At 50.5% G+C, this 25,796-nt stretch overlaps 1 protein-coding gene across 1 annotated transcript in view; it reads right to left on the bottom strand.

Moving 5' to 3' along the window:
- Positions 1 to 11,511: 11,511 nt before the first annotated feature.
- The window catches only part of CFAP58 (cilia and flagella associated protein 58), a 290,913-nt gene continuing 276,628 nt past the window's right edge, over positions 11,512 to 25,796 (bottom strand). Inside the window, exons 16-18 of the mRNA XM_088479395.1 lie at positions 20,960 to 21,079; positions 19,442 to 19,575; positions 11,512 to 11,687 (exon numbers count right to left, since the gene is read on the bottom strand). Of these exons, the coding sequence (XP_088335521.1) occupies positions 11,573 to 11,687; positions 19,442 to 19,575; positions 20,960 to 21,079 (369 nt within the window). The 3' untranslated portion in view covers positions 11,512 to 11,572. The remainder of the gene's footprint in view (positions 11,688 to 19,441; positions 19,576 to 20,959; positions 21,080 to 25,796) is intronic.

Below are 25,796 nucleotides of genomic sequence, written 5' to 3'. Positions count from 1 at the left end.
CAGTGGTATACAGGGAGCACAGAGCTGTATTAGTGGTATACAGGGAGCTGTGTCAGTGGTATACAGGGAGCACAGAGCTGTATCAGTGGCATACAGGGAGCTGTATCAGTGGTATACAGGGAGCTGTATCAGTTGTATACAGGGATGTAACCAGTGGGTTAAATAATTAATTTCTACATAGGCATATAAGTTGTAACACAACCCTTGCTAGGCCCCATTGAGGTTTGAAAAGAGATTGTAGATGTAGTCTATGCAGACTGGTCACATTCACCTTTTGAGGTCAAACAAGACATAAATCGAGGGGCCTAACTTGTACCTGTCACTATTAGTAGATGTATAATGAGCCATTCATAGCTTATATGTGTTATCAGTAGACAATGAGCCACATTCCAGTGGGGTGACAATTGTAAGCTGTGTAGAGACGCTAAGCATTATGGGTAACTGATAGTGATGTGCATATTCTCTACACAAAGTAGCTTTGAGAGTTTATCTCCAGACATTAGGACACGTCATTACTGTATTTCTTTGTCTGAGTATATCTCAGTGCTTACAGAGCATGTGCAAGAGGTAAGAATGGTCCAATGCTATGTTCTTCTAATCAGTGCTTGATACCCAGTGTGTAACTAATATGGGCTTAATATCCGGAACACCAACACCCCATACTAGGGTATATAAGTTAAGACCTAGACAAAGGCTCTTTGGCTCGTGTATGGACCTGAGACTGCAGTACATGGTGCCTGCAATGTATATTGTACTACCTGGGCAATATTGAAACAAGGGCTCCCCAGATGAAGAGGAAGTACATCTTATGTTGAAGATGATGAACTAGTGGTGTCAACTGAATATATAGAAAAAAGTTGAGTATAGTGTATATTATGTATGTTAATTGTTTGTTTGTTACTTGTAAATAAAGTGTGTTCATTTGTACTCACTCAAATGGTCACATGTGTGTAACTATTCATTTCGAACAGAACGAAACCCACATTTATGCAAGGGAACACAGAGCTGTGTCAGTGGCATACAGGGAACACAGAGCTGTGTCAGTGGCATACAGGGAGCTCAGAGCTGTGTCAGTGGCATACAGGGAGCTCAGAGCTGTGTCAGTGGCATACAGGGAGCTCAGAGCTGTGTCAGTGGCATACAGGGAGCTCAGAGCTGTATCAGTGGCATACAGGGAGCTCAGAGCTGTGTCAGTGGCATACAGGGAGCTCAGAGCTGTGTGAGTAGCATACAGGGAGCTGTATTAGTGGTATACAGGGAGCTCAGAGCTGTATCAGTGGTATACAGGGAGCTGTATTAGTGGTATACAGGGAGCTCAGAGCTGTGTCAGTGGTATACAGGGAGCTCAGAGCTGTGTGAGTGGCATACAGGGAGCACAGAGCTGTGTCAGTGGTATACAGGGAGCTGTGTCAGTGGCATACAGGGAGCTCAGAGCTGTGTGAGTGGCATACAGGGAGCACAGAGCTGTGTCAGTGGTATACAGGGAGCTGTGTCAGTGGCATACAGGGAGCTCAGAGCTGTGTGAGTAGCATACAGGGAGCTGTATTAGTGGTATACAGGGAGCTCAGAGCTGTATCAGTGGTATACAGGGAGCTGTATTAGTGGTATACAGGGAGCTCAGAGCTGTGTCAGTGGCATACAGGGAGCTCAGAGCTGTGTCAGTGGCATACAGGGAGCTCAGAGCTGTGTCAGTGGCATACAGGGAGCTCAGAGCTGTATCAGTGGCATACAGGGAGCTCAGAGCTGTGTCAGTGGCATACAGGGAGCTCAGAGCTGTGTGAGTAGCATACAGGGAGCTGTATTAGTGGTATACAGGGAGCTCAGAGCTGTATCAGTGGTATACAGGGAGCTGTATTAGTGGTATACAGGGAGCTCAGAGCTGTGTCAGTGGTATACAGGGAGCTCAGAGCTGTGTGAGTGGCATACAGGGAGCACAGAGCTGTGTCAGTGGTATACAGGGAGCTGTGTCAGTGGCATACAGGGAGCTCAGAGCTGTGTGAGTGGCATACAGGGAGCACAGAGCTGTGTCAGTGGTATACAGGGAGCTGTGTCAGTGGCATACAGGGAGTTCAGAGCTGTGTGAGTGGCATACAGGGAGCACAGAGCTGTGTCAGTGGTATACAGGGAGCTGTGTCAGTGGCATACAGGGAGTTCAGAGCTGTATCAGTGGCATACAGGGAGCTCAGAGCTCTCAGTGGCATACAGGGAGCTCAGAGCTGTATCAGTGGCATACAGGGGAGCACAGAGCTGTATCAGTGGCATACAGGGAGCACAGAGCTGTGTCAGTGGCATACAGGGAGCACAGAGCTGTGTCAGTGGTATACAGGGAGCTGTGTCAGTGGCATACAGGGAGCTCAGAGCTGTATCAGTGGCATACAGAGAGCACAGAGCTGTATCAGTGGCATACAGGGAGCACAGAGCTGTCAGTGGCATACAGGGAGCACAGAGCTGTATCAGTGGCATACAGGGAGCTCAGAGCTGTGTCAGTGGTATACAGGGAGCTGTGTCAGTGGCATACAGGGAGCTCAGAGCTGTGTGAGTGGCATACAGGGAGCACAGAGCTGTGTCAGTGGTATACAGGGAGCTGTGTCAGTGGCATACAGGGAGCTCAGAGCTGTGTGAGTGGCATACAGGGAGCACAGAGCTGTGTCAGTGGTATACAGGGAGCTGTGTCAGTGGCATACAGGGAGTTCAGAGCTGTATCAGTGGCATACAGGGAGCTCAGAGCTCTCAGTGGCATACAGGGAGCTCAGAGCTGTATCAGTGGCATACAGGGGAGCACAGAGCTGTATCAGTGGCATACAGGGAGCACAGAGCTGTGTCAGTGGCATACAGGGAGCACAGAGCTGTGTCAGTGGTATACAGGGAGCTGTGTCAGTGGCATACAGGGAGCTCAGAGCTGTGTCAGTGGCATACAAGGAGCTCAGAGCTGTGTCAGTGGTATACAGGGAGCTCAGAGCTGTGTCAGTGGTATACAGGGAGCTCAGAGCTGTATCAGTGGCATACAGGGAGCACAGAGCTGTGTCATTGGCATACAGGGAGCTCAGAGCGGTATCAGTGGCATACAGGGAGCTCAGAGCGGTATCAGTGGCATACAGGGAGCTCAGAGCGGTGTCAGTGGCATACAGGGAGCTCAGAGCTGTCAGTGGCATAGAGGGAGCTCAGAGCTGTATTAGTGGCATACAGTGAGCTCAGAGCTGTGTCAGTGGCATACAGGGAGCTCAGAGCTGTGTCAGTGACATACAGGGAGCTCAGAGCTGTGTCAGTGGCATACAGGGAGCTCAGAGCTGTATCAGTGGCATACAGAGAGCACAGAGCTGTATCAGTGGCATACAGGGAGCTCAGAGCTGTATCAGTGGCATACAGAGAGCACAGAGCTGTATCAGTGGCATACAGGGAGCACAGAGCTGTCAGTGGCATACAGGGAGCACAGAGCTGCATCAGTGGCATACAGGGAGCTCAGAGCTGTGTGAGTGGCATACAGGGAGCTCAGAGCTGTGTCAGTGGCATACAAGGAGCTCAGAGCTGTGTCAGTGGTATACAGGGAGCTCAGAGCTGTATCAGTGGCATACAGGGAGCACAGAACTGTATCAGTGGCATACAGGGAGCACAGAGCTGTGTCATTGGCATACAGGGAGCTCAGAGCGGTATCAGTGGCATACAGGGAGCTCAGAGCGGTATCAGTGGCATACAGGGAGCACAGAGCTGTGTCAGTGGCATACAGGGAGCTCAGAGCTGTCAGTGGCATAGAGGGAGCTCAGAGCTGTATTAGTGGCATACAGTGAGCTCAGAGCTGTGTCAGTGGCATACAGGGAGCTCAGAGCTGTGTCAGTGGCATACAGGGAGCTCAGAGCTGTATCAGTGGCATACAGGGAGCACAGAGCTGTATCAGTGGCATACAGGGAGCACAGAGCTGTATCAGTGGCATACAGGGAGCACAGAGCTGTGTCAGTGGCATACAGGGAGCTCAGAGCTGTGTCAGTGGCATACAGGGAGCACAGAGCTGTATCAGTGGCATACAGGGAGCTCAGAGCTGTATCAGTGGCATACAGGGAGCTCAGAGCTGTATCAGTGGCATACAGGTAGCTCAGAGCGTTGTCAGTGGCATACAGGGAGCTCAGAGCGGTGTCAGTGGCATACAGGGAGCTCAGAGTGGTGTCAGTGGCATACAGGGAGCTCAGAGCGGTGTCAGTGGCATACAGGGAGCTCAGAGCGGTGTCAGTGGCATACAGGGAGCTCAGAGCGGTGTCAGTGGCATACAGGGAGCTCAGAGCTGTGTCAGTGGCATACAGGGAGCTCAGAGCGGTGTCAGTGGCATACAGGGAGCTCAGAGCGGTGTCAGTGGCATACAGGGAGCTCAGAGCTGTATCAGTGGCATACAGGGAGCTCAGAGCTGTGTCAGTGGCATAGAGGGAGCTCAGAGCTGTGTAAGTGGCATAGAGGGAGCTCAGAGCTGTATCAGTGGCATACAGGGAGCTCAGAGCTGTGTCAGTGGCATTCAGGGAGCTCAGAGCTGTATCAGTGGCATACAGGGATCACAGAGCTGTGTCAGTGGCATACAGGGAGGTCAGTGCTGTGTCAGTGGCATACAGGGAGCTCAGAGCTGTGTCAGTGGCATACAGGCAGCTCAGAGCTGTGTCAGTGGCATACAGGGAGCTGTATCAGTGGCATACAGGGAGCTCAGAGCGGTATCAGTGGCATACAGGGAGCTCAGAGCTGTGTCAGTGGCATACAGGGAGCACAGAGCTGTATCAGTGGTATACAGGGAGCACAGAGCTGTGTCAGTGGCATACAGGGAGCTCAGAGCTGTGTCAGTGGTATACAGGGAGCTCAGAGCTGTGTCAGTGGTATACAGGGAGCTCAGAGCTGCGTCAGTGGCATACAGGGAGCTCAGAGCTGTGTCAGTGGCATACAGGGAGCTCAGAGCTGTATCAGTGGCATACAGGGAGCTCAGAGCGGTGTCAGTGGCATACAGGGAGCTCAGAGCGGTGAGCGGTGTCAGTGGCATACAGGGAGCTCAGAGCGGTGTCAGTGGCATACAGGGAGCTCAGAGCTGTGTCAGTGGCATAGAGGGAGCTCAGAGCTGTATCAGTGACATACAGGGAGCTCAGAGCTGTGTCAGTGGCATACAGGGAGCTCAGAGCTGTGTCAGTGGCATACAGGGAGCTCAGAGCTGTGTCAGTGGCATACAGGGAGCACAGAGCTGTGTCAGTGGCATACAGGGAGCTCAGAGCGGTATCAGTGGCATACAGGGAGCTCAGAGCGGTATCAGTGGCATACAGGGAGCTCAGCGCTGTATCAGTGGCATACAGGGAGCACAGCGCTGTGTCAGTGGCATACAGGGAGCTCAGAGCTGTGTCAGTGGCATACAGGGAGCTCAGAGCTGTATCAGTGGCATACAGGGAGCTCAGAGCTGTGTCAGTGGCATACAGGGAGCTCAGAGCTGTGTCAGTGGCATACAGGGAGCTCAGAGCTGTGTCAGTGGCATACAGGGAGCACAGAGCTGTGTCAGTGGCATACAGGGAGCTCAGAGCGGTATCAGTGGCATACAGGGAGCTCAGAGCGGTATCAGTGGCATACAGGGAGCTCAGAGCTGTCAGTGGCATACAGGGAGCTCAGAGCAGGTATCAGTGGCATACAGGGAGCTCAGAGCTGTGTCAGTGGCAGCGCAGAGCGGTATCAGTGGCATACAGGGAGCTCAGAGCGGTATCAGTGGCATACAAGGAGCACAGAGCTGTATCAGTGGCATACAGGGAGCTCAGAGCTGTGTCAGTGGCATACAGGGAGCTCAGAGCTGTCAGTGGCATACAGGGTGCTCAGAGCGGTATCAGTGGCATACAGGGAGCTCAGAGCGGTGTCAGTGGCATACAGGGAGCTCAGAGCGGTGTCAGTGGCATACAGGGAGCTCAGAGCTGTATCAGTGGCATACAGGGAGCTCAGAGCTGTGTCAGTGGCATAGAGGGAGCTCAGAGCTGTCAGTGGCATAGAGGGAGCTCAGAGCTGTATCATTGGCATAGAGGGAGCTCAGAGCTGTATCAGTGGCATACAGGGAGCTCAGAGCTGTGTCAGTGGCATACAGGGAGCTCAGAGCTGTATCAGTGGCATACAGGGAGCACAGAGCTGTATCAGTGGCATACAGGGAGCACAGAGCTGTGTCAATGGCATACAGGGAGCTCAGAGCTGTCAGTGGCATACAGGGAGCTCAGAGCGGTATCAGTGGCATACAGGGAGCTCAGAGCTGTGTCAGTGGCATACAGGGAGCGCAGAGCGGTATCAGTGGCATACAGGGAGCTCAGAGCGGTATCAGTGGCATACAGGGAGCTCAGAGCGGTATCAGTGGCATACATGGAGCTCAGAGCTGTCAGTGGCATACAGGGAGCTATATCAGTGGCATACAGTAAGATATTGATGATATATTGAGCCGTACCCAGTTAGTTCTGTGCACACAGAATGAGAGAACACTGTGTGATGGAAGCACGGCACAAAGTCAAACACTAAATGTGAATTTTCTCTTAATCAAATAAAATCTGAGAGGAAAAGGACAATTATGAGAGGAGAATTTTATTAGATGTTATCTGTGAGTGATGAAGTAGCACAAATGGAACTAGACACTAAAAGCTGCTGGATGTTTACTGTAAGGAAAAATAACGGCTCTAATGAGCTCTACAAGATCACCCTACAAATCAGACGTTAACGACAGCGTCTCCGCAATACGGCATCTGGACATCTGGCTGCCCAGGAGCTGTAACCTGACGGATTTGTGTGTGCCAGATCTATATACTGGTCACCCCTCCGCAGGTATATTTCTCACCCATCATAGGCTCTGAGGGTGCAGCCCAGACCTACCAACCACTATGGTAGGAAGCAGCAGGGTGCCATGCCTGAGGGGTGATAGGGCTGCCACCTCCCAAGTGGAGGGGGACCACCTTGGGTGCACCCTGGGCTATAAACAAAGGAGGAGTCTGTAATGGATGGCAGGAGTTTGTTATCATCAGTGCATTGGAAGGTCATGCACTCACCCCTGAGAAGATGAAAACTCATTTTGGATCACTACAGTAGACCGTTCCCCACTGTTACAAGCAATCAGTGCCTCATGCCTCATTGCACTTTGTGTCTCAAAACTGTGTTTCAAGGTGCAACGTTCTTCCTCAGGCATTTGAACAATTGAAACCGTTGATTGTGAAGTAATTGCCTTAAACAGCTGTGTCAGACGCAGCACATTTTTAAAAATAAATTATGTAATTGTTATGTGACAGGACACACAGTAGAGGTGGGAGGACACACGGCAGAGGTGGGAGGACACACGGCAGAGGTGGGCAGGACACACGGCAGAGGTGGGCAGGACACACGGCAGAGGTGGGAGGACACACGGCAGAGATGGGCAGGACACACGGCAGAGATGGGCAGGACACACGGCAGAGATGGGCAGGACACACGGCAGAGGTGGGCAGTAGACACAGTAGAGGTGGGCAGGACACACGGCAGAGGTGGGCAGTAGACACAGTAGAGGTGGGCAGGACACACAGCAGAGGTGGGAGGACACACGGCAGAGGTGGGCAGGACACACGGCAGAGGTGGGCAGTAGACACAGTAGAGGTGGGCAGGACACTCAGTAGAGGTGTGCAGTAGACACAGCAGAGGTGTGCAGTACACACGAGAGGTGGGTAGGACACACGGCAGAGGTGTGCAGTAGACACATGAGAGGTGGGCAGGACACTCAGTAGAGGTGTGCAGTAGACACAGTAGAGGTGGGCAGTACACACATGAGAGGTGGGCAGGACACACGGCAGAGGTGGGCAGGACACACGGCAGAGGTGGGCAGGACACACGGCAGAGGTGGGCAGGACACACTGCAGAGGTGGGCAGGACACACGGCAGAGGTGGGCAGGACACACAGCAGAGGTGGGCAGGACACACGGTAGAGGTGGGCAGGACACAAGGCAGAGGTGTGCAGTACACACGAGAGGTGGGCAGGACGCACAGCAGAGGTGTGCAGTAGACACAGGAGAGGTGGTCAGGACACTCAGTAGAGGTGTGCAGTAGACACAGCAGAGGTGGGCAGTACACACATGAGAGGTGGTCAGGACACACGGCAGAGGTGGGCAGGACACAAGGCAGAGGTGGGCAGGACACACATGAGAGGTGGGCAGGACGCACAGCAGAGGTGGGCAGGACACACAGCAGAGGTGGGCAGTAGACACAGTAGAGGTGGGCAGGACACAAGGCAGAGGTGGGCAGTACACACATGAGAGGTGGGCAGGACACACGGCAGAGGTGGGCAGGACACAGCAGAGGTGGGCAGGACACACAGCAGATTTGTGCAGTAGACACAGTAGAGGTGGGCAGGACGCACAGCAGAGGTGTGCAGTAGACACAGTAGAGGTGGGCAGTACACACATGAGAGGTGGGCAGGACGCACAGCAGAGGTGGGCAGGACACACAGCAGAGGTGAGCAGTAGACACAGTAGAGGTGGGCAGGACACAAGGCAGAGGTGGGCAGTACACACATGAGAGGTGGGCAGGACACACGGCAGAGGTGGGCAGGACACAGCAGAGGTGGGCAGGACACACAGCAGATTTGTGCAGTAGACACAGTAGAGGTGGGCAGGACGCACAGCAGAGGTGTGCAGTAGACACAGTAGAGGTGGGCAGTACACACATGAGAGGTGGGCAGGACGCACAGCAGAGGTGTGCAGTAGACACAGTAGAGGTGTGCAGTAGACACAGTAGAGGTGGGCAGTACACACACGAGAGGTGGGCAGGACACTCAGTAGAGGTGTTTAGTAGACACAGTAGAGGTGGGCAGGACACAGTAGAGGTGGGCAGGACACACAGCAGAGGTGGGCAGGTCAGACAGCAGAGGTGGGCCGGACACACAGTAGAGGTGGGCAGGTCACACAGCAGAGGTGGGCAGAACACACAGCAGAGGTGGGCAGTAGACACAGTAGAGGTGGGCAGTACACAGGAGAGATGGGCAGGACGCACAGCAGAGGTGTGCAGGACAGATAGTAGAGGTGGGCAGGACACACAGCAGTGGCAGGCAGGACAGATGGTAGAGGTGGACAGGTCACACAGTAGAGGTGGGCAGGTGGTTACACAGTAGAGGTGGGCAGTACACACAGGAGAGGTGGGCAGTTCACACCAGCAGAGGTGGGCAGGTCGCACAGCAGAGGTGGGCAGGACACGCAGCAGAGGTGGGCAGGACACACAGTAGAGGTGGGCAGGTCACACAGCAGAGGGGGCGTACCTGATCGCGGTTCCCGAAAACGGGGGTGTCGCCCCGGATTTCCCGGGAGGGTCGTGATCAGGCACCGGCCAGGCTGCGAGAAGCTTCAGCTCCCGAAAGCTGACCAAAGGAGTAACCGTCGTGACCATCAGTCGCAATGCTGATCCCAGTCTGCGACAATGGTCGCAATGCTGGGATCGCAAATGCCGCAAGGTGGTGTCCTCCTTTTGCATTTGCATCTGAGATGGACAGATTTGCACAACTGCTTGTGTGCGGCTCTGAAAACCCATCCATCTCTGTATCAGGCCCTAAGCCACAGACCTCCAAACACATGATGAGTGCTCACTCAGGCCCCAGTGTCTATCGGAGACCTACAGAAAAACAAAGCACCATCTTCACCCACTGCCACATCTCAGCTATAATGGGAGTTATGTCCTCAGGCGGCTGCAGATGGAATCATCCCGCTGCTCATAAACCATTTCCCCTAAATTGCAGCAGTTATCCCAGGAAATGGTGTAAACTCTTCATGTCATTTGGAGCTGACATTATGTACTCACAATTGCTACAACCACTTTGTGTTTATCTGCGAGGACAGAAGTGCGTCAGACTCACAATGAAGCAGTCACATCCGATCAGCCCTCAGCCGAGCAGCGCAGATTAAAGGTGATATTACGCTCCATAACTAATGAGATCATTAATGTACTTACAAAGTGAGATCCGGACCCGTAAACTGTGTCAGCGGGGACAGGAACGTCATACAGGCCTGCGCTGTGTAAAGATTATATTACCTTATTACAACCGTTTTTTTTTTTTTAAATTAAATTACATTTAAGGGTCCCCTTCCAGTCACTGAAATAATGTGACTCACAGACTTACTTGTCTCAGGAGCTTGCACTGATTGACCACGTTTTAAAGGGTACAGGGCACACAGCTAGAGTCTCCTGAAGATTCTGTCACAGAGCGGATTGTAAACTGGGATGTACTGCAACCTACAGCTCATACCTGCTGGCTGCAGGGGTGTAAGTTCATACCAGGAGCCCGGGGGCCGCATAGTGATTAGTGTCCCCCTCTACCTAGCAGCACCTAGACACACACTCGCAACCCAATTCATTCAATGCCAACACCCCAGTAGTACCCATATACCCTTCACCCGTGCATTCACTACCAATACCCCTAGAAGCACCCAAACAAAATTTCCCCCTTGCCTTAACTGCCAACACCCCAGCTGAATCCACACATCCTCCCCCTGCATTCACGAACACCCTTGCAGCACTCAGACATGCACCCTCCCACCCTGCATTCACAGCCCAAACACCAGCAGCACCCAGACACACAACAACCTACCCCCTGCATTCACTACAGCAGCACCCAAACCCCCCCCTGCATTCACTACCAACACTCCAGCAGCACCAAGGCACACACCATCCCCCTTGCATTCACTGCCAACACTACAGCAGCACTCAAGACATGCTCTACCTACTCCCCCTGCATTCACTGCCAACACAACAGCAGCACTCAGGCACACACTGCTCCTCCAGCTAACTACCAACAACCCAGCACACAAACACTACCCTGATGCTGTTCAGGGTCTTCCATTCTTGCTCTTTGCATCTCCCACATCAACAGCAGAGGCAGCATGTATCTTGTGTGTGAGGGGGAAGAGCCAACAAAGGAGGGAGGAGTCATCCAGCCTCTGCACCACACCTTCCATGTATATTGCAGCGGTTTCCTTGCTGGAGATCCAACCCTAGAGACTGGACTCCGGGGTAGCACCATGCTACACTGCTGGGTGGGGTAGATATATAAGATGTGGGAGGGGCGTGTCCTAGCTGAGATATTAATTGCTGTGTAAGAATAAAGCTGCCCAGCATGTGTGGGCTACATGCAAAATCAGTCAGTATTTACCCTGCATGCAAAAATAATAAATGTATTTGCCCCCCTTGCAGTGCAGCGCGGTTTGTACCAGATAAAAAGTTATTTACTCTTTTTGCTTTGATCTCAACGTAGAATGAGCCCCAAGGTGTCATATTTTATTGCAGTAATGAAAAAAAATGGCATATTGCACATATTTATTTATGAAAACAAAATGGTAACGTACCTCTTCTCTGGGCCGGTCTCCGTCACTGTGTGTATATGAGAAGTGGATTTGGGCTTTCATTATAAAGACAAATACACATAAACATAATAAACCTGTATATAACACCGATTTTTCCTTGTATTGATAACAAGCCAAAGAAACCGAGAAGTCTGCCTGCAAAAACTACAATAAGCGACAATTACACGGTAAAGAATTACGTTTATTACAATGAATAGATAAACACTATGGGAAGACAGGAAGATACGGGTTTAGGCTGTGATCTTTGGGACATGGCTGAGTGGAAATCCGCCTCCTGTGAAGCGCGGTCCTTCCGGTCGCTGCATATAAGGAGCATCTGTGTCCGCCATGCTTCTCTCCTTCTCCCTAAACAGGGAACCAATGGCGGAATTAATAACAATATAAAACAGTAACTCTGCTTGGCAAATAAAATATATCATTGAAAGATCACACACACAGAGAATGTCATTCCGCCTGTGAGCGTGGGGCTTCTCTTTCTTCCATCACTGGGGGAGTTCGGAGGCCTCAGCTACTGTGATTGGCTGAGCGATGTCCTCAGTGCACATTAGGTCCCGCATCCTTTTTCTGAGGCTAAAACCTAAGGCTGCAACTTTTTACAATTCTATTACAAAATAGAAGTAGAATATTGCGTCTTTGAAAGGGAGAAATTGCGACTTTCAGGGCCTAATTCAGAGAGGTTACATTACACATCGGAAATTATTTTAGCTCTGCACATACACAGAAGCCGCACTGCGCAGATCTGGTGCTGCCATGTCGCTCGCAGTGTCCCAAACGCTGCAGCAGGACTGACATTAATAAAAGATGTAATGTGTAATTATGTGACAATTTATAACAGCACACAATACTATGTCTATTGCCACTAACAGCCTCCTCCACTGTCCTAATGCCACTAACAGCCTCCTCCACTGTCCTAATGCCACTAACAGCCTCCTCCACTGTCCTAAAGCCACTAACAGCCTCCTACACTGTCCTAACGTCACTAACAGCCTCCTACACTGTCCTAACGTCACTAACAGACTCCTACACTGTCCTAATGCCACTAACAGACTCCTACACTGTCCTAATGCCACTAACAGACTCCTACACTGTCCTAATGCCACTAACAGACTCCTACACTGTCCTAATGTCACTAACAGCCTCCTGCACTGTCCTAATGCCACTAACAGCCTCCTACACTGTCCTAATGCCACTAACAGCCTCCTGCGCTGTCCTATTGCCACTAACAGCCTCCAACACTGTCCTAACGTCACTAACAGCCTCCTCCACTGTCCTAACGCCACTAACAGCCTCCTACACTGTCCTAACGTCACTAACAGCCTCCTACACTGTCCTAACGTCACTAACAGCCTCCTCCACTGTCCTAACGTCACTAACAGCCTCCTCCACTGTCCTAATGCCACTAACAGACTCCTACACTGTCCTAATGCCACTAACAGTCTCCTACACTGTCCTAATGCCACTAACAGACTCCTACGCTGTCCTATTGCCACTAACAGCCTCCTGCGCTGTCCTAATGCCACTAACAGCCTCCTCCACTGTCCTAATGCCACTAACAGCCTCCTCCACTGTCCTAATGTCACTAACAGCCTCCTACGCTGTCCTAATGCCACTAACAGCCTCCTGCGCTGTCCTATTGCCACTAACAGCCTCCTACACTGTCCTATTGTCACTAACAGCCTCCTACACTGTCCTAATGCCACTAACAGCCTCCTACACTGTCCTATTGCCACTAACAGCCTCCTACACTGTCCTATTGCCACTAACAGCCTCCTGCGCTGTCCTAATGTCACTAACAGCCTCCTACCCTGTCCTAATGCCACTAACAGCCTCCTCCACTGTCCTAATGCCACTAACAGCCTCCTCCACTGTCCTAATGCCACTAACAGCCTCCTACGCTGCCCTTAGGGCTACTAAAATCCTCTTATGCTGTCCTTATGGCACTAAAAGCCCCCTATACTGTACATATGGCCATTAGCAGACTCCTACACTGTCCTAATGCCACTAACAGCTACTATGCTGCCCTTTATGGCTACTAAAAGACTCCTATGCTGTACTTATGGAACTAACAGTTCCCTATACTGTACATATGGCCATTAGCAGACTCATATACTGTCCTAATGCCACTAACAGCTACTATATGTCTCCTACACTGTCCTAATGCCACTAACAGCACCTATACTGCCCTTATGGCTACTAAAAGCCTCCTAAGCTGTCCTTATGGCACTAACAGTCCTCTATACTGTACATATGGACATTAACATACTCCTACACTGTCCTAATGCCACTAACAGCTACTATATGTCTCCTACACTGTCCTAATGCCACTAACAGCACCTATACTGCCCTTATGGATACACAAAGCCTCCTAAGCTGTCCTTATGGCACTAACAGTCCCCTATACTGTACATATGGACATTAACAGACTCCTACACTATACCAATGCCTCTAACAGCCACTATATACCTCCTATTCTGTCTTTATGGCCACTAATAGCCTCTTACACTGTCCTTATGGTCACTATCAGCTTCCTACACTGTTACTATGGCAACTATCAGACTGCTATCCTATCCTTATGCCATTAACAGCCTCCTACGTTGTCCTTATGGCCGCTCACAGTCTCATAGCCATCTTTATGCCACTAACAGCCTTCTACGCTGTCCTTATGACCACTATCAGCCTCCTATGCTGTTCTTATGGCAACTAACAGCTTCCTACATGGTTCTTACAGCAACAAACAGCCTTGTACACTGTATCTATGCCCACTGACAGCCTCCTGCACTGTCCTTATGGCCACTAACAGCCACCTACTCTGTCCTTACTGCCACTATCAGCCTACTATAATGTCCTTTTGGCGACTAGCGGCCTCCTACACTGTCCTTAGGGGCACTAGCAGCCTCCTGCATACCTCCCAACATGACCCTCTCCAGGAGGGACACAATGCTCTGGTCCTGGACTTCCCTGGTAAGAGGCGGGGCTGCAGCGCAGTTCAAAATTCAAATAGGGGAGTCACACCAACTGTCATATCACACACTGCCAACATCACTGGCTGGGACTCACTGGCAGTTGGTGTGACCCCCCTATTTGAATATTGGACTGCGCTGCAGCCCCACCTCTTACCAGGGAAGTCCAGGACCAGAGCATTGTGTCCCTCCTGGAGAGGGTCATGTCGGGAGGTATGCAACTGTACAGTACTTATGACCATTAACAGCCTACTACACTGTCCTTAAGGCCACTAACAGCCTCTTGTACTGTACTTTGGACCACTAATAGCCTCCTACACTGTCCTTAAGGCCACTAACAGATTCCTATGCTGTCTTTAATGCCACCAACAACTATGTGACCAGAAACAGTACACACAATGTCCATGACCATATAGAATTGGCCCCTAAGTACCACTTCTGTGGAGCAAACCTGACCCGTCACTACATAAATTCCCTCTGCATTCCGTTAAATGAAAACTTTCTGCCCCAGACGCGTGTTATCTTTGTGCTTCCTATGGCTCATTAATCCCTGCAAATTATATATTCTTCTTGTAAGCAGAAGCTTTATTGCTGTAACTGCAGAAAGATTGACGGATTTATCTTTATCATTTCTTGCACAGCCACAGAGAGAAAAAGACACTGTTATCTGATGTAATATACCGCAAAGATAAGCAGAAATGTAAATCACACAGCTGGAACGTGGGGACATTAATGACGGTACATGGAGGTGGGCGCCTCATCTACCATACTGTTCCAGCGACAGGTGAGCGGGAAACGGGATGACAGACTGTTGTTTATCAATGCGTAGGGACAGTTCTGAGTTTTGCAGTGTAACTGGGGGTTATGGCTTCGGCTATACAGTAAATTAGAGACATGGTTGGGAGGATGGAACAAATGCGGGATCAGTGGCGAAATCAATTTTGTCCCAATGTTTTTATTTTTAAACCTTGGGCTATATTAGCTGAGGATTTGAAAGTCCAACCGGTACAGGATGCAAGAAGTGCACCAATTTATCATAGCGCAAGGACAAGGCAGGAGGCGGGAGACATTCTGAAAAACAAATTTCTCATGACAGTTTTTATATATGTGGATTATATTTGCACATTGTTTTTGTGTCACTGTTTTTCTAGATATGGCTTTTCATGCACGTGCTGTGGCAAAACAATAATAAATAGCTCAATCTTGGGAACATCGGCGCTGCGTGCCACTCTGAATCAGGCCCAAAAGGGGCTATTTACCAACATCGCCCGAAGGCGCACATTGTCACAAAGCCAAATCAACCGGTCCATCAGACAAGGGCTGTCATTGTGTGACTTAGGAGTTAATTGCTGATTGGTTGCTATAAGGCGAGTGCAAGTTTTATACAGTCAGTCACAGGGTTCATTTTCAAACTTCATGGGCAAAGATGGACGACTTCTTCTGCGGCACTTATCTCAGCGAGCGCACACGTAAACGGCTATTAGTACTGAGGAGAACCTTAAGAGCTCTACACAAGGAAATCACAATCACGCGGAACGTCCGGCTACATCTGCTTCTTTTGTTGCGGAAATTGTACTAATGTTTCCTGCAATGTCCTCTCGCAAGACAAAACAGAGAACCTCGTATTGTGCTCTGATAACAACACACTGGGAGCTGATCAATTCTCTTTATGCCGAAAAATAGTGGCTTAAAAAAAAAAAAAAAATGGTAAGAACGAAAACACTTAATAACCGTTCTATTATGTCTGCGCTGAGCGGTTATGTCGCAATGAACCTCCTCGTATAATGTTACTGTTGCACCTGCAGGTTCAGTAACCGTTTCATGACCAGAGGATTCACCATTTTGTTTTTAAGTTTACCAGAATTAGTTTAGCATTGTTCATCTCAGACGTTCCTTTGGTAGTATAACAGGATATGCAGAACGTTCTGTCCCTGTGACATCCCCTCCTGTACTTCTTTCATGGAAATGACTGTGAGACTGTGCCTGAGCATTGCATCGTTGGCTCCACTCACCGTTTCGCTAACATACCTCGGTGATCTGTGATCCGGTGAGATCCTCTGTGATGCCGGCCGGGACTTTTATTACATCACAGGACGGATCAGGTGACCGGGGTGACAGAAGAAGCCCAGCGATCAGATGACCGGGGTCACAATCATCTATCCCTAGTTGCAGGTAAGTGTAATTTTTTTATTTTCTATTATAACAATTTTTTTTTTTGTGATCAGCCTGTGGTCTATCAGACATATCAGACACACAGGCTGATTACAGAAGCCTACTCCAGGCTCTGCTCTCCCTGTCAGCAGGCAGGAAGACCTGAGCTGGAGAAAGGGAAATAGTTTGGGCAGGGTCATTTTAAGAGAGGAGAGGGCATGTGTGTAGACTCTGGGCCTGATTCAGACCCGCTCATGAGCGCTGAGCGCTCGCAAGCGGGGCGATGTTGCCCAAGTGCGCATGCGCACGATGGAGGCAGCTCCGTCGTGCGCATGCACGAGACCCGAATAACGACGGCCAAGCCGTCGTTATGGGTCTCGCACCAAAGGGGGCGTGCTGTTGATGGTGAACGCCTACCGTCTGGGGCCGGCCCCACTGACATCACTAGTGATGTCAGTGGGAGTGCTTTTGGCTCTGATAGAGCCAAAAGCACTCCAGGGCTTGCGGCAGACGAGACCCTACCACAAGGGTCTCGTCACAAGCCCGATGGTCGCGATGGTCTTGACCATCGCGACCATAATTTTGGCCGCTCGCTATAGCTGTGGGTGGTCACCCACAGCTATGCGAGCGGCCAGGAGGCCGCTCCAAAAAGTAAGAGGGACGGCCCTGATTCAGAGCGAGCGCTCTGTCAGAGCGTCCGGCTCTGAATCAGGGCCTCAGTTCGGGCCCCATCCTCTCCCGTGAGAGTCAGTGCAGTAGATTCTGGCTTAGAGCCGTGCTGTTTTTCCGGGGACAGCAGACTACAGATGCACAAGTCAATGGGAAAATGGCCGCCACCATTTTCCCAGTGATTTCTGCTGCAGAGCAGGACTCTGGTGACTTCGGATGGGTAAGTATAAAACTATATGGGTGCCGGGTGTGCGGTGCGGGCCCCCCTGGGACCAGGGGCCCATGTGCACCGCACACCCTGCAGCCATTACAGATCGATCAATATACTTCTCATATTCACTAAAACCCTTTGTAACACCTATAGCTCCCCTGCCCGGGGCTGGCTGCCTCTTTCATCACCACCTCACTCACTTCCACCCTAGACGAAGCAGTTTGAGCCTTAGATGGTCCAGTGTCCACCATGGCACAGCACAGACCCGGTACCTCCAGTGCACATCTGATCACCACTAGTAATACTTACATCGCTGCCCCTAATTCACCTCTCTAATATCTGTCCCTGTTTCCTATGAGACGGCTTCTTCTTCTCCGACTCGGTGCTGTCACGGACTCCTAAAGAATCGGCAGCAAACTGGTATTCCAGAGCGCACATTATTCTCAGGTATAAACTCCTCTGCTTATCGTTCTGTCCGCCATGTTGGTCTGCTGTTCGCAGGCAGGGACGGAGGGACCTTTTTCCCTCCTAACAAGTACAAAACAAAATTCCAGAGAAGCAACAGATTCGGAATAAAATCCCTTTCACATAACAATAACTCTCTCTTGAAGAAGTAACATTATGGTGGGAAAGTCCATTATATTCCTCCACTCTGCATTCACCGCATTCAGGGCAATATGCGCCATGTGTAGGTGACTGGTGCACTTTAAAGGGAACTATCATAAGCATTTATTGTTATTAATTTAGGAACAGAGGGCCCGATTCAGACCCGCTCGCTAGATGCATTCGCAAGCAGCGAAAGTATGCAAATACCGCGATCGCACAGCAAGGCATTAGCACGCCCACAATGTCTTGGCGTGCGATCGCGGTGTGTATGTAGACGCCCACCAGCCTGTCTTAAGAAGCCCACTTATTCACGTCACCTCCAGGATGTAACCACCGGTAACATCGAGTACCATCTGAAGCGATCGCAGCACTTGTAGCTGACCATTCACTACCGCAAGCACTGCGAGTGCTTTAATGTGAATTTCAACCAGGTGCCGTGTACTATGACGCTGCGTCTTAATTATGCACACCTCTGAATCGGCGCTAAGACGCTCAGGCCCCCCTGCGTTCGCACCACCCCCCCCCCGTATCCATCGACCATCCCCTGACACCACCCACAAACGGCTCGTCCTGTCACTCATTCTAGCGAGGTGGCTATGCGCAGCATGCGCTTCCCGACCGCATGGACTATTTCGCTCACTACGATGCGTACGCATGCACAGAATGCAAACATCGGTAGGCTGCGTGCGAACGCATCCTAGCGAGGGGGTCCGACTCGAGCCGACTACTGAGCTGCGTTTGTAGGCAATGTTTTGTTCCTGCGCCCGTCCTCTGACGGTTTTCGCCCCATAGACAGTAACAGAATAAGTGATAAATGTACGATATCAAACTCTTGGCCTAATTCATCACGGATCGCAATTTGAAAAGTGTACGCAAATCAGCCGATGATGGGTACTGGTGTACTGCGCATGCACCACAGGGCACAGGTTAGGATTGCGATAGCACTGCAGTTACGCACGCAGACAGAAAGCCATCGCTGAGTGAGTGACGGGACGCCGGCCCTTGGGGGTAGTGACGGGGGTGGCCTGAGAAAAGCATGCGCGCCTGTCCTTTTGACCGCCGTTACATGGCCGGGCATAAATTAGCCACTGCGACCGCATACGCAGCTTGTGTACTCACTGCGTGCGACGAGCGTTGCAATTTCTGAGACCGGTCAGAGCTGCTGTAATTCTGCGTGAGGGTCCGATGTTACCGATGTATACGCAGGGCTGCGAGGTGTTACGGATGTGAGAAAGCGGCAGTGGGCGGGTGAGCAGTTGCAGACATTAGAATATTTTCGCAGCAGAACTGCGTGCGTAATCGCTGCTGCGATCGCAATAGTGATCCGTAATGAATCGGGTCCTCTGTACAAAATAAAATAGGAAATGCGCTCACGATATTTTACCAATGGACCTGCGGCGTGTTCTCAGCACCAGGGGCATGAAAGTGAAGAAAGTTTATTATTGCAAGTTTATATAGCGCGGCCGTATTACGCAGCGGTTTTATAGAACATCTCCACCCACCTTGCCTGCTGCTCTTTACGTTTTTGGGTGAGGTATTTTTTCTTCACGTTCTGCAGCTCGGTGGCCAATCTCTCCACCTCGTACTTGTACTCCTGGCTCTGGGACTCGTACATGTTCACTTCTGACGAGAGAGCCTGAAAAGAGACAAAGATGTATGTGCTTGCAGCAAGAGTCATCCCAAAGGGAATTCAGCACAGAGGCCTATTTATCAAGCCTTAGGCCCTGAGGAAACGGCTATTACCATATGATTTAGGCTTATGTAAGTATTGAGGCTATTTAACAAAAGCCGCAAATGAACAATTATAAAACACAGGCATAGATGACGTATTTATAACAACAATATTATATGATGCTTATCCAGAGTTGGTCACAAAATGTGTAAATTACTTTAAAAAAAAAAAAAAAGAGCACGCAAAGATATCGCCTTTCAGCCCACAGGCGCAGATCAAGATGCGGTGGGCAGTTGTATATTCACCTGGTATACGCCAGGCATAGATAATTCATTGCGTCCGTGTTGTGAGACATATAGTTTATGTGTAACAAACACATTAAAGTACAAACACCTCTAATACAGCACAATCTGCTCCACGTCTCACGTAGGTAATAATCCAGGTGCAGGAACCTTCAGTAACAGCATCGCACAAATCTACAGAGACAAACATGCGTGCACTCAGGACCTCATCAGAGGCGCTTGCAAAATGCGAGCGCTCGCTCTGATTGAGGACCGCCGCATCACTAAAAAGAGCCGGCCTCCTGGCCGCTCGCTAAGCTGTGGGTGACCATCCACAGCTTTAGCGAGCGGCCAGGTTGATGGTCGCGATGGTCAAGACCATCGCCACCATCGGGGCTTGCGGCGAGACCTTTGTGGTAGGGTCTCGTCTGCCGCAAGTCCCAGAGAGCTTCTGGCTCTAATAGAGCAGGAAGCTCTCCCACTGACATCACTGGTGATGTCAGTGGGGCCGCCCACAAACGGCAGGCGTTCGTTCGGGAACGCCTCCATTTGTGAAACCACCCCCCCCTGCCACGCCTACAAAAGGGGGCGAGCTGTCGATCACCATCGACAGCCGCCCCTTTTGTAGTGAGCCCCGGAGCGAGAGAATTTCTCTCTCAATCCGGGGCTTGAGCACGCGCAGTGCGGCCGCTGCGCGTGCGAAGAGCCCAACATCGACCCGCTTGCGAGCGCTCAAGCACTAGCAAGCGGCCCGGATCTGAATGAGACCCTCAATGTTCTGAGGATGCACAGAGAAAATACCAACTCGCTCTACGCTACCCTACAGTACAGGGAGAGGAGACCGGCAGAACAGGAGGACAGAGACTTATGAGGTGAGGAGGACGGTCCCCTACGCATGGTGCCGTGCAGGATAAGGCTAAGAAGGTTCATATTCACAGGACTCCAGACATAAGGAGTAATTACTGGTGGAGGACAGATTCCCAATATATTCCGATGACCTTAGGGAGCGTTGCCCAGGACCGCTACATGGGCATGTGCAATAAGGTGGTCATACAGGAGGTACTTGCCTTAAGCTGCTTGGTCTTTTCCCGTAGGGTCCGTTGATAGAGCTGCAGCTGCTCGGCGGCTTCGGGGCCCGGTTGCCGCGCCAGGATGTGCTTCAGTTCCACATACAGCTTCTCTTTTTCCTGCAAGACAGGAGGAACATAGAACATTAGGGCTGCAATCCTGGGCAGGGTATATATATATCGCACTACCCTCTGGTCCCCACTCCAGAGCCCCGGGGGCTGTTCCATGAAGCTACCTGTACCTACCGATGTTTCTGATGCTTAAAAATCGATGTTTTGCGCCTGATTATTCCGGGGGTGGATTGAGAGATGGACACAATTTTGATTTGCGCTGTGGAGCGATTATTTGCTACTGCGCATACGCAAAAAAGTACTGGAAACCCCTATGGTACATGCGTACCACTCAGTGCGAGAAGCGATCTTTGCTGCGCACGGAATCTCTCTCATTTGGGATGGCGGTGGAAAGCCATGGGCGTTCCCGACAGGTGACTGGGAGGGGGCTTGAAGTGATCACAAAGAAAGGCCGTCTCATTGGCGCATTATGGGAGGGTCACGGGCGCGGCTTTGTTCTCATACGTAGAGCCACAGTCACAGAGGCCATGCTTAGAGAAAATTTAGGAGGAGACATTGTGCCAGAGATAGGGTGTCCTAAGTATCGATGGTGATCGCAATGGTGCACCGATGGAGGAGTGTTTGAGTCCTTTGGCAGATTTGCGCTGCCCACGGACATTGTAAGTGGGCATCTCTGGGCTTGCAATGTCCGGCACACGCTGGTACACAAGGGGAAGCCTGATACTAGTATTTGCATATTACTGTCGCTCTAAGGACCTCATTCAGAGCCGGACGCTATTTGCACTCGCTCGTTCAGAAAAAAGGGGTGGCTATTCAAATGAACCGTTCGCTCTTTGCGGTCTGTTCACGCCTCTAGGTCTGAACGAGCGAACAAAACATGCGGTCGTTTTTTGGAAAACTACGCCCCCTGGCCGCTCGCATCCTACGTCATATCCGCTATTTATTAGATTAATCGAGTACATCGACCAGCGTATGAACTGTTCGCTATTCTTGGGTTTGGTTTTTCCTACCGCAATCATGCGAGCAGTTCTGACTATAAAATAACCCAGTGATGTGGTCAATGACGCTGCTGCATTAATTATGCACACCCATAAAACCACCGTTTTGGCCTTTAAGCACGCCTGCGATCGGATCTCCACTCCCCGTTTTCAAGCACCTTCCCCCGTTACCACCCACATACGCCTCCTCCTGTCATTCATATTAGCAGGCATTCGCTATTTAGAGAACAAATGATTTTCGGCCACACTGACTGGTTCGTGTATGCGTATTACGATCCGTACGCATGGCAGTTGTGCAAACATCGTTCGGAACGAACGAGCGGCCGCTTACGAGCGGCTCTGAATCAGGCCCTAACTCCGAAAGAAACCACAGCCGCGCATTAGAGTCCACCTCTGTATCACGGTATTAGTACCATTAATGTGTCTAATACCCCCATGCCTGCCATGAGCCCCAGGGAGCTCTCGCTGGTCCTCCCGCTCGCACCCATCTCACTTTATAATGTGACAGATGAAATATTACAGGATAGGAGGAAGCTCAGTCCCCGGGGATCCGGAACTGAAAGGATCAAGGACCTGACTCAGCAAGGAACGCAGCGGCAAAGACGCACGCCATCGGTCGATTGTTACGTTCTGCATATGCATCGCAGTGTGCCTGTGCGAACTAACAAGTGCGATGGAAACTGCGTTTGCTGAAGCTACGGAGACCCAGAGCAGAGTGACTGACAGAAAGTGCCGATTGTGGGTGGTGGTCGGGTGAAAGCGGGCGTGCTGGTGCGTTTCAACGCCGTGACATGGTCGTGCATAAATTATCCACTGTGATACCGGACGCCTCCTGAGGCCTCATAGCGTACGCAGAATTAGCAATTCCTGAGTGAGGTCTGGGCTTCCGTAACTGTGCGCATGGGTCCGATGTTACCGATTGTTTCGCAATGTTGCCCTAGTATACGGATGGGAGTATGGGGAAGTGGGCGTCCTTATGTTAGGCTGCGTATGCAATGTGAACGCATATATTTAAATAGCACCGCTGATATTAGCAACGCAGTTACGTGTACGTATAAGCAGAATAGCGCTCCATGCTAAATCAGGCCCCAAGTCAGTGACAATCCTGTCAGTTATTGGGAATGCTGCTCTACCAGGAGCACACGGGGCTGGCGCAGAGAGGACCCCAATGAGCACACGGGGCTGACGCAGAGAGGACCCCAATGAGCACACGGGGCTGACGCAGAGAGGACCCCAATCGGTAGTAATTGCTCCCACACTGCGAGCACATAAATAATAAATATATTTTCCTGTACATTAAAAGGCTGATTCAGCAGAGGATGGAACTGTAAGGCCGCACACAAGCAGCTTTGTTATTCCAACCTGGCTAAAATACAAATGCAGCAGGAAGTGTCTGACATCCCTTCTGCATCTGCAATCCCAGCACCGAGACCGAATTCGCAGCCTGAGATAACCATCACAATCATTGGTCGAAATATCAGACGGCGCTGGCCAGCTGAGTAAGCCTCAGCTTTTGCAGGCTGGCCGGTATGCGAGGCCAGGAATCAGCGCCAATGGACACAGATCCTGACCTTGCCACTCCCGGAAAACGGGGGCAATATGTCTGTCAATCGGGAGAGGCATATGGGGGCCTGCGTGCGATCACACGGGACGGATCCTGTGCACGTGCAGAGTCCCGATATTTGCATTCGGCAGGTCCTAAGCCTGATTCAGAGATTTAGGTAGTTGAACAATTATTGGTAAATGGCGCATGTGGCTAAGGTTTACGGCTCATTTGTCGAGGCAAATCGCTCGCTCGCAGCGACTTTTCACCTGCAGTGTGATTTTTAGCCAGTGATGGTTTGCGGTAGGTACATGGGAAGTGGCGGCAATAACACAGGCGTGTCGCAGTCTGCATCCGCAATTACCGTACGCAGTAGAAATGGCTTTGGTGTGTCAGTGCATGCGGCCATTATGCGCGGTTATAGGGTTTCTCAGACAGTCAATTATGACAGGATCTACGGCCAATGCTGCGTCTTTCTACGCAGCCCCTTGGATTTGCCATGTCTAGGAGGCGCCGCAATACAAATCCCGGCGACTGCAATATTTGCATAATTACGCACAGTCGCTGTGTACAGACGCAGTCGTAGTGGGATTCGCGTACATCTCTGAAACAGGCCGATTCTGCGCATATCTGTGGTTGGACCTCCACAATCTGTGCGCTCCTCACTAAACGTCGCCTACATGCGCACGGCACATCAGCGCCTAGTTACGTCCCTTCAGCCACACATGCAAATGAGATACAAATGAGTTCATCGCCCATAATTGTGTACAGTCAGCTCTGGAGCAGAAACAAGCAGAGTATTTACTTATAGCGGGAATAAAGTCATCTATCCTGAATCACTGCTTATTGTAACGATAGAAATCATTTATCACCATACATGATATAATATCACTGTGACAGCTGCGTAATAACCAGCCAGAGGACCACAGGAAGAATATCCGGAGTGAGAAGGGGCATTTATCACCATACATGATATAATATCACTGACAGCTGGGTAATAACCAGCCAGTGGACCACAGCAAGAATATCCGGAGTGAGAAGGGGCATTTATCACCATACATGATATAATATCACTGACAGCTGGGTAATAACCAGCCAGTGGACCACAGCAAGAATATCCGGAGTGAGAAGGGGGCATTTATCACCATACATGATATAATATCACTGTGACAGCTGGGTAATAACCAGCCATAGGAGCACAGCAAGAATATCCGGAGTCAGAAGGGGCATTTGTCACCATACATGATATAATATCACTGACAGCTGGGTAATAACCAGCCAGAGGACCACAGCAAGAATATCCGGAGTGAGAAGGGGCATTTATCACCATACATGATATAATATCACTGACAGCTGGGTAATAACCAGCCAGTGGACCACAGCAAGAATATCCGGAGTGAGAAGGGGGCATTTATCACCATACATGATATAATATCACTGTGACAGCTGGGTAATAACCAGCCATAGGACCACAGCAAGAATATCCGGAGTCAGAAGGGGCATTTGTCACCATACATGATATAATATCACTGACAGCTGGGTAATAACCAGCCAGAGGACCACAGCAAGAATATCCGGAGTGAGAAGGGGCATTTATCACCATACATGATATAATATCACTGTGACAGCTGGGTAATAACCAGCCAGAGGACCACAGCAAGAATATCCGGAGTGAGAAGGGGGCATTTATCACCATACATGATATAATATCACTGTGACAGCTGGGTAATAACCAGCCATAGGAGCACAGCAAGAATATCCGGAGTGAGAAGGTGGCATTTATCACCATACATGATATAATGTCACTGTGACAGCTGGGTAATAACCAGCCATAGGACCACAGCAAGAATATCCGGAGTGAGAAGGGGCATTTATCACCATACATGATATAATATCACTGTGACAGCTGGGTAATAACCAGCCATAGGACCACAGCAAGAATATCCGGAGTGAGAAGGGGGCATTTATCACCATACATGATATAATATCACTGTGACAGCTGGGTAATAACCAGCCATAGGAGAACAGCAAGAATATCCGGAGTGAGAAGGGGCATTTATCACCATACATGATATAATATCACTGTGACAGCTGCGTAATAACCAGCCATAGGACCACAGCAAGAATATCCGGAGTGAGAAGGGGCATTTATCACCATACATGATATAATATCACTGTGACAGCTGGTTATTACCCAGCCATAGGAGCACAGCAAGAATATCCG

The sequence above is a fragment of the Taudactylus pleione genome, unplaced genomic scaffold (genome assembly GCF_031769625.1).
Source record: "Taudactylus pleione unplaced genomic scaffold, aTauple2 ptg000231l, whole genome shotgun sequence".
NCBI lineage: Eukaryota > Metazoa > Chordata > Amphibia > Anura > Myobatrachidae > Taudactylus > Taudactylus pleione.
The sequence above is the reverse complement of the archived record's forward strand: the minus strand, read 5'-3'. Positions and strand labels throughout refer to the sequence as shown.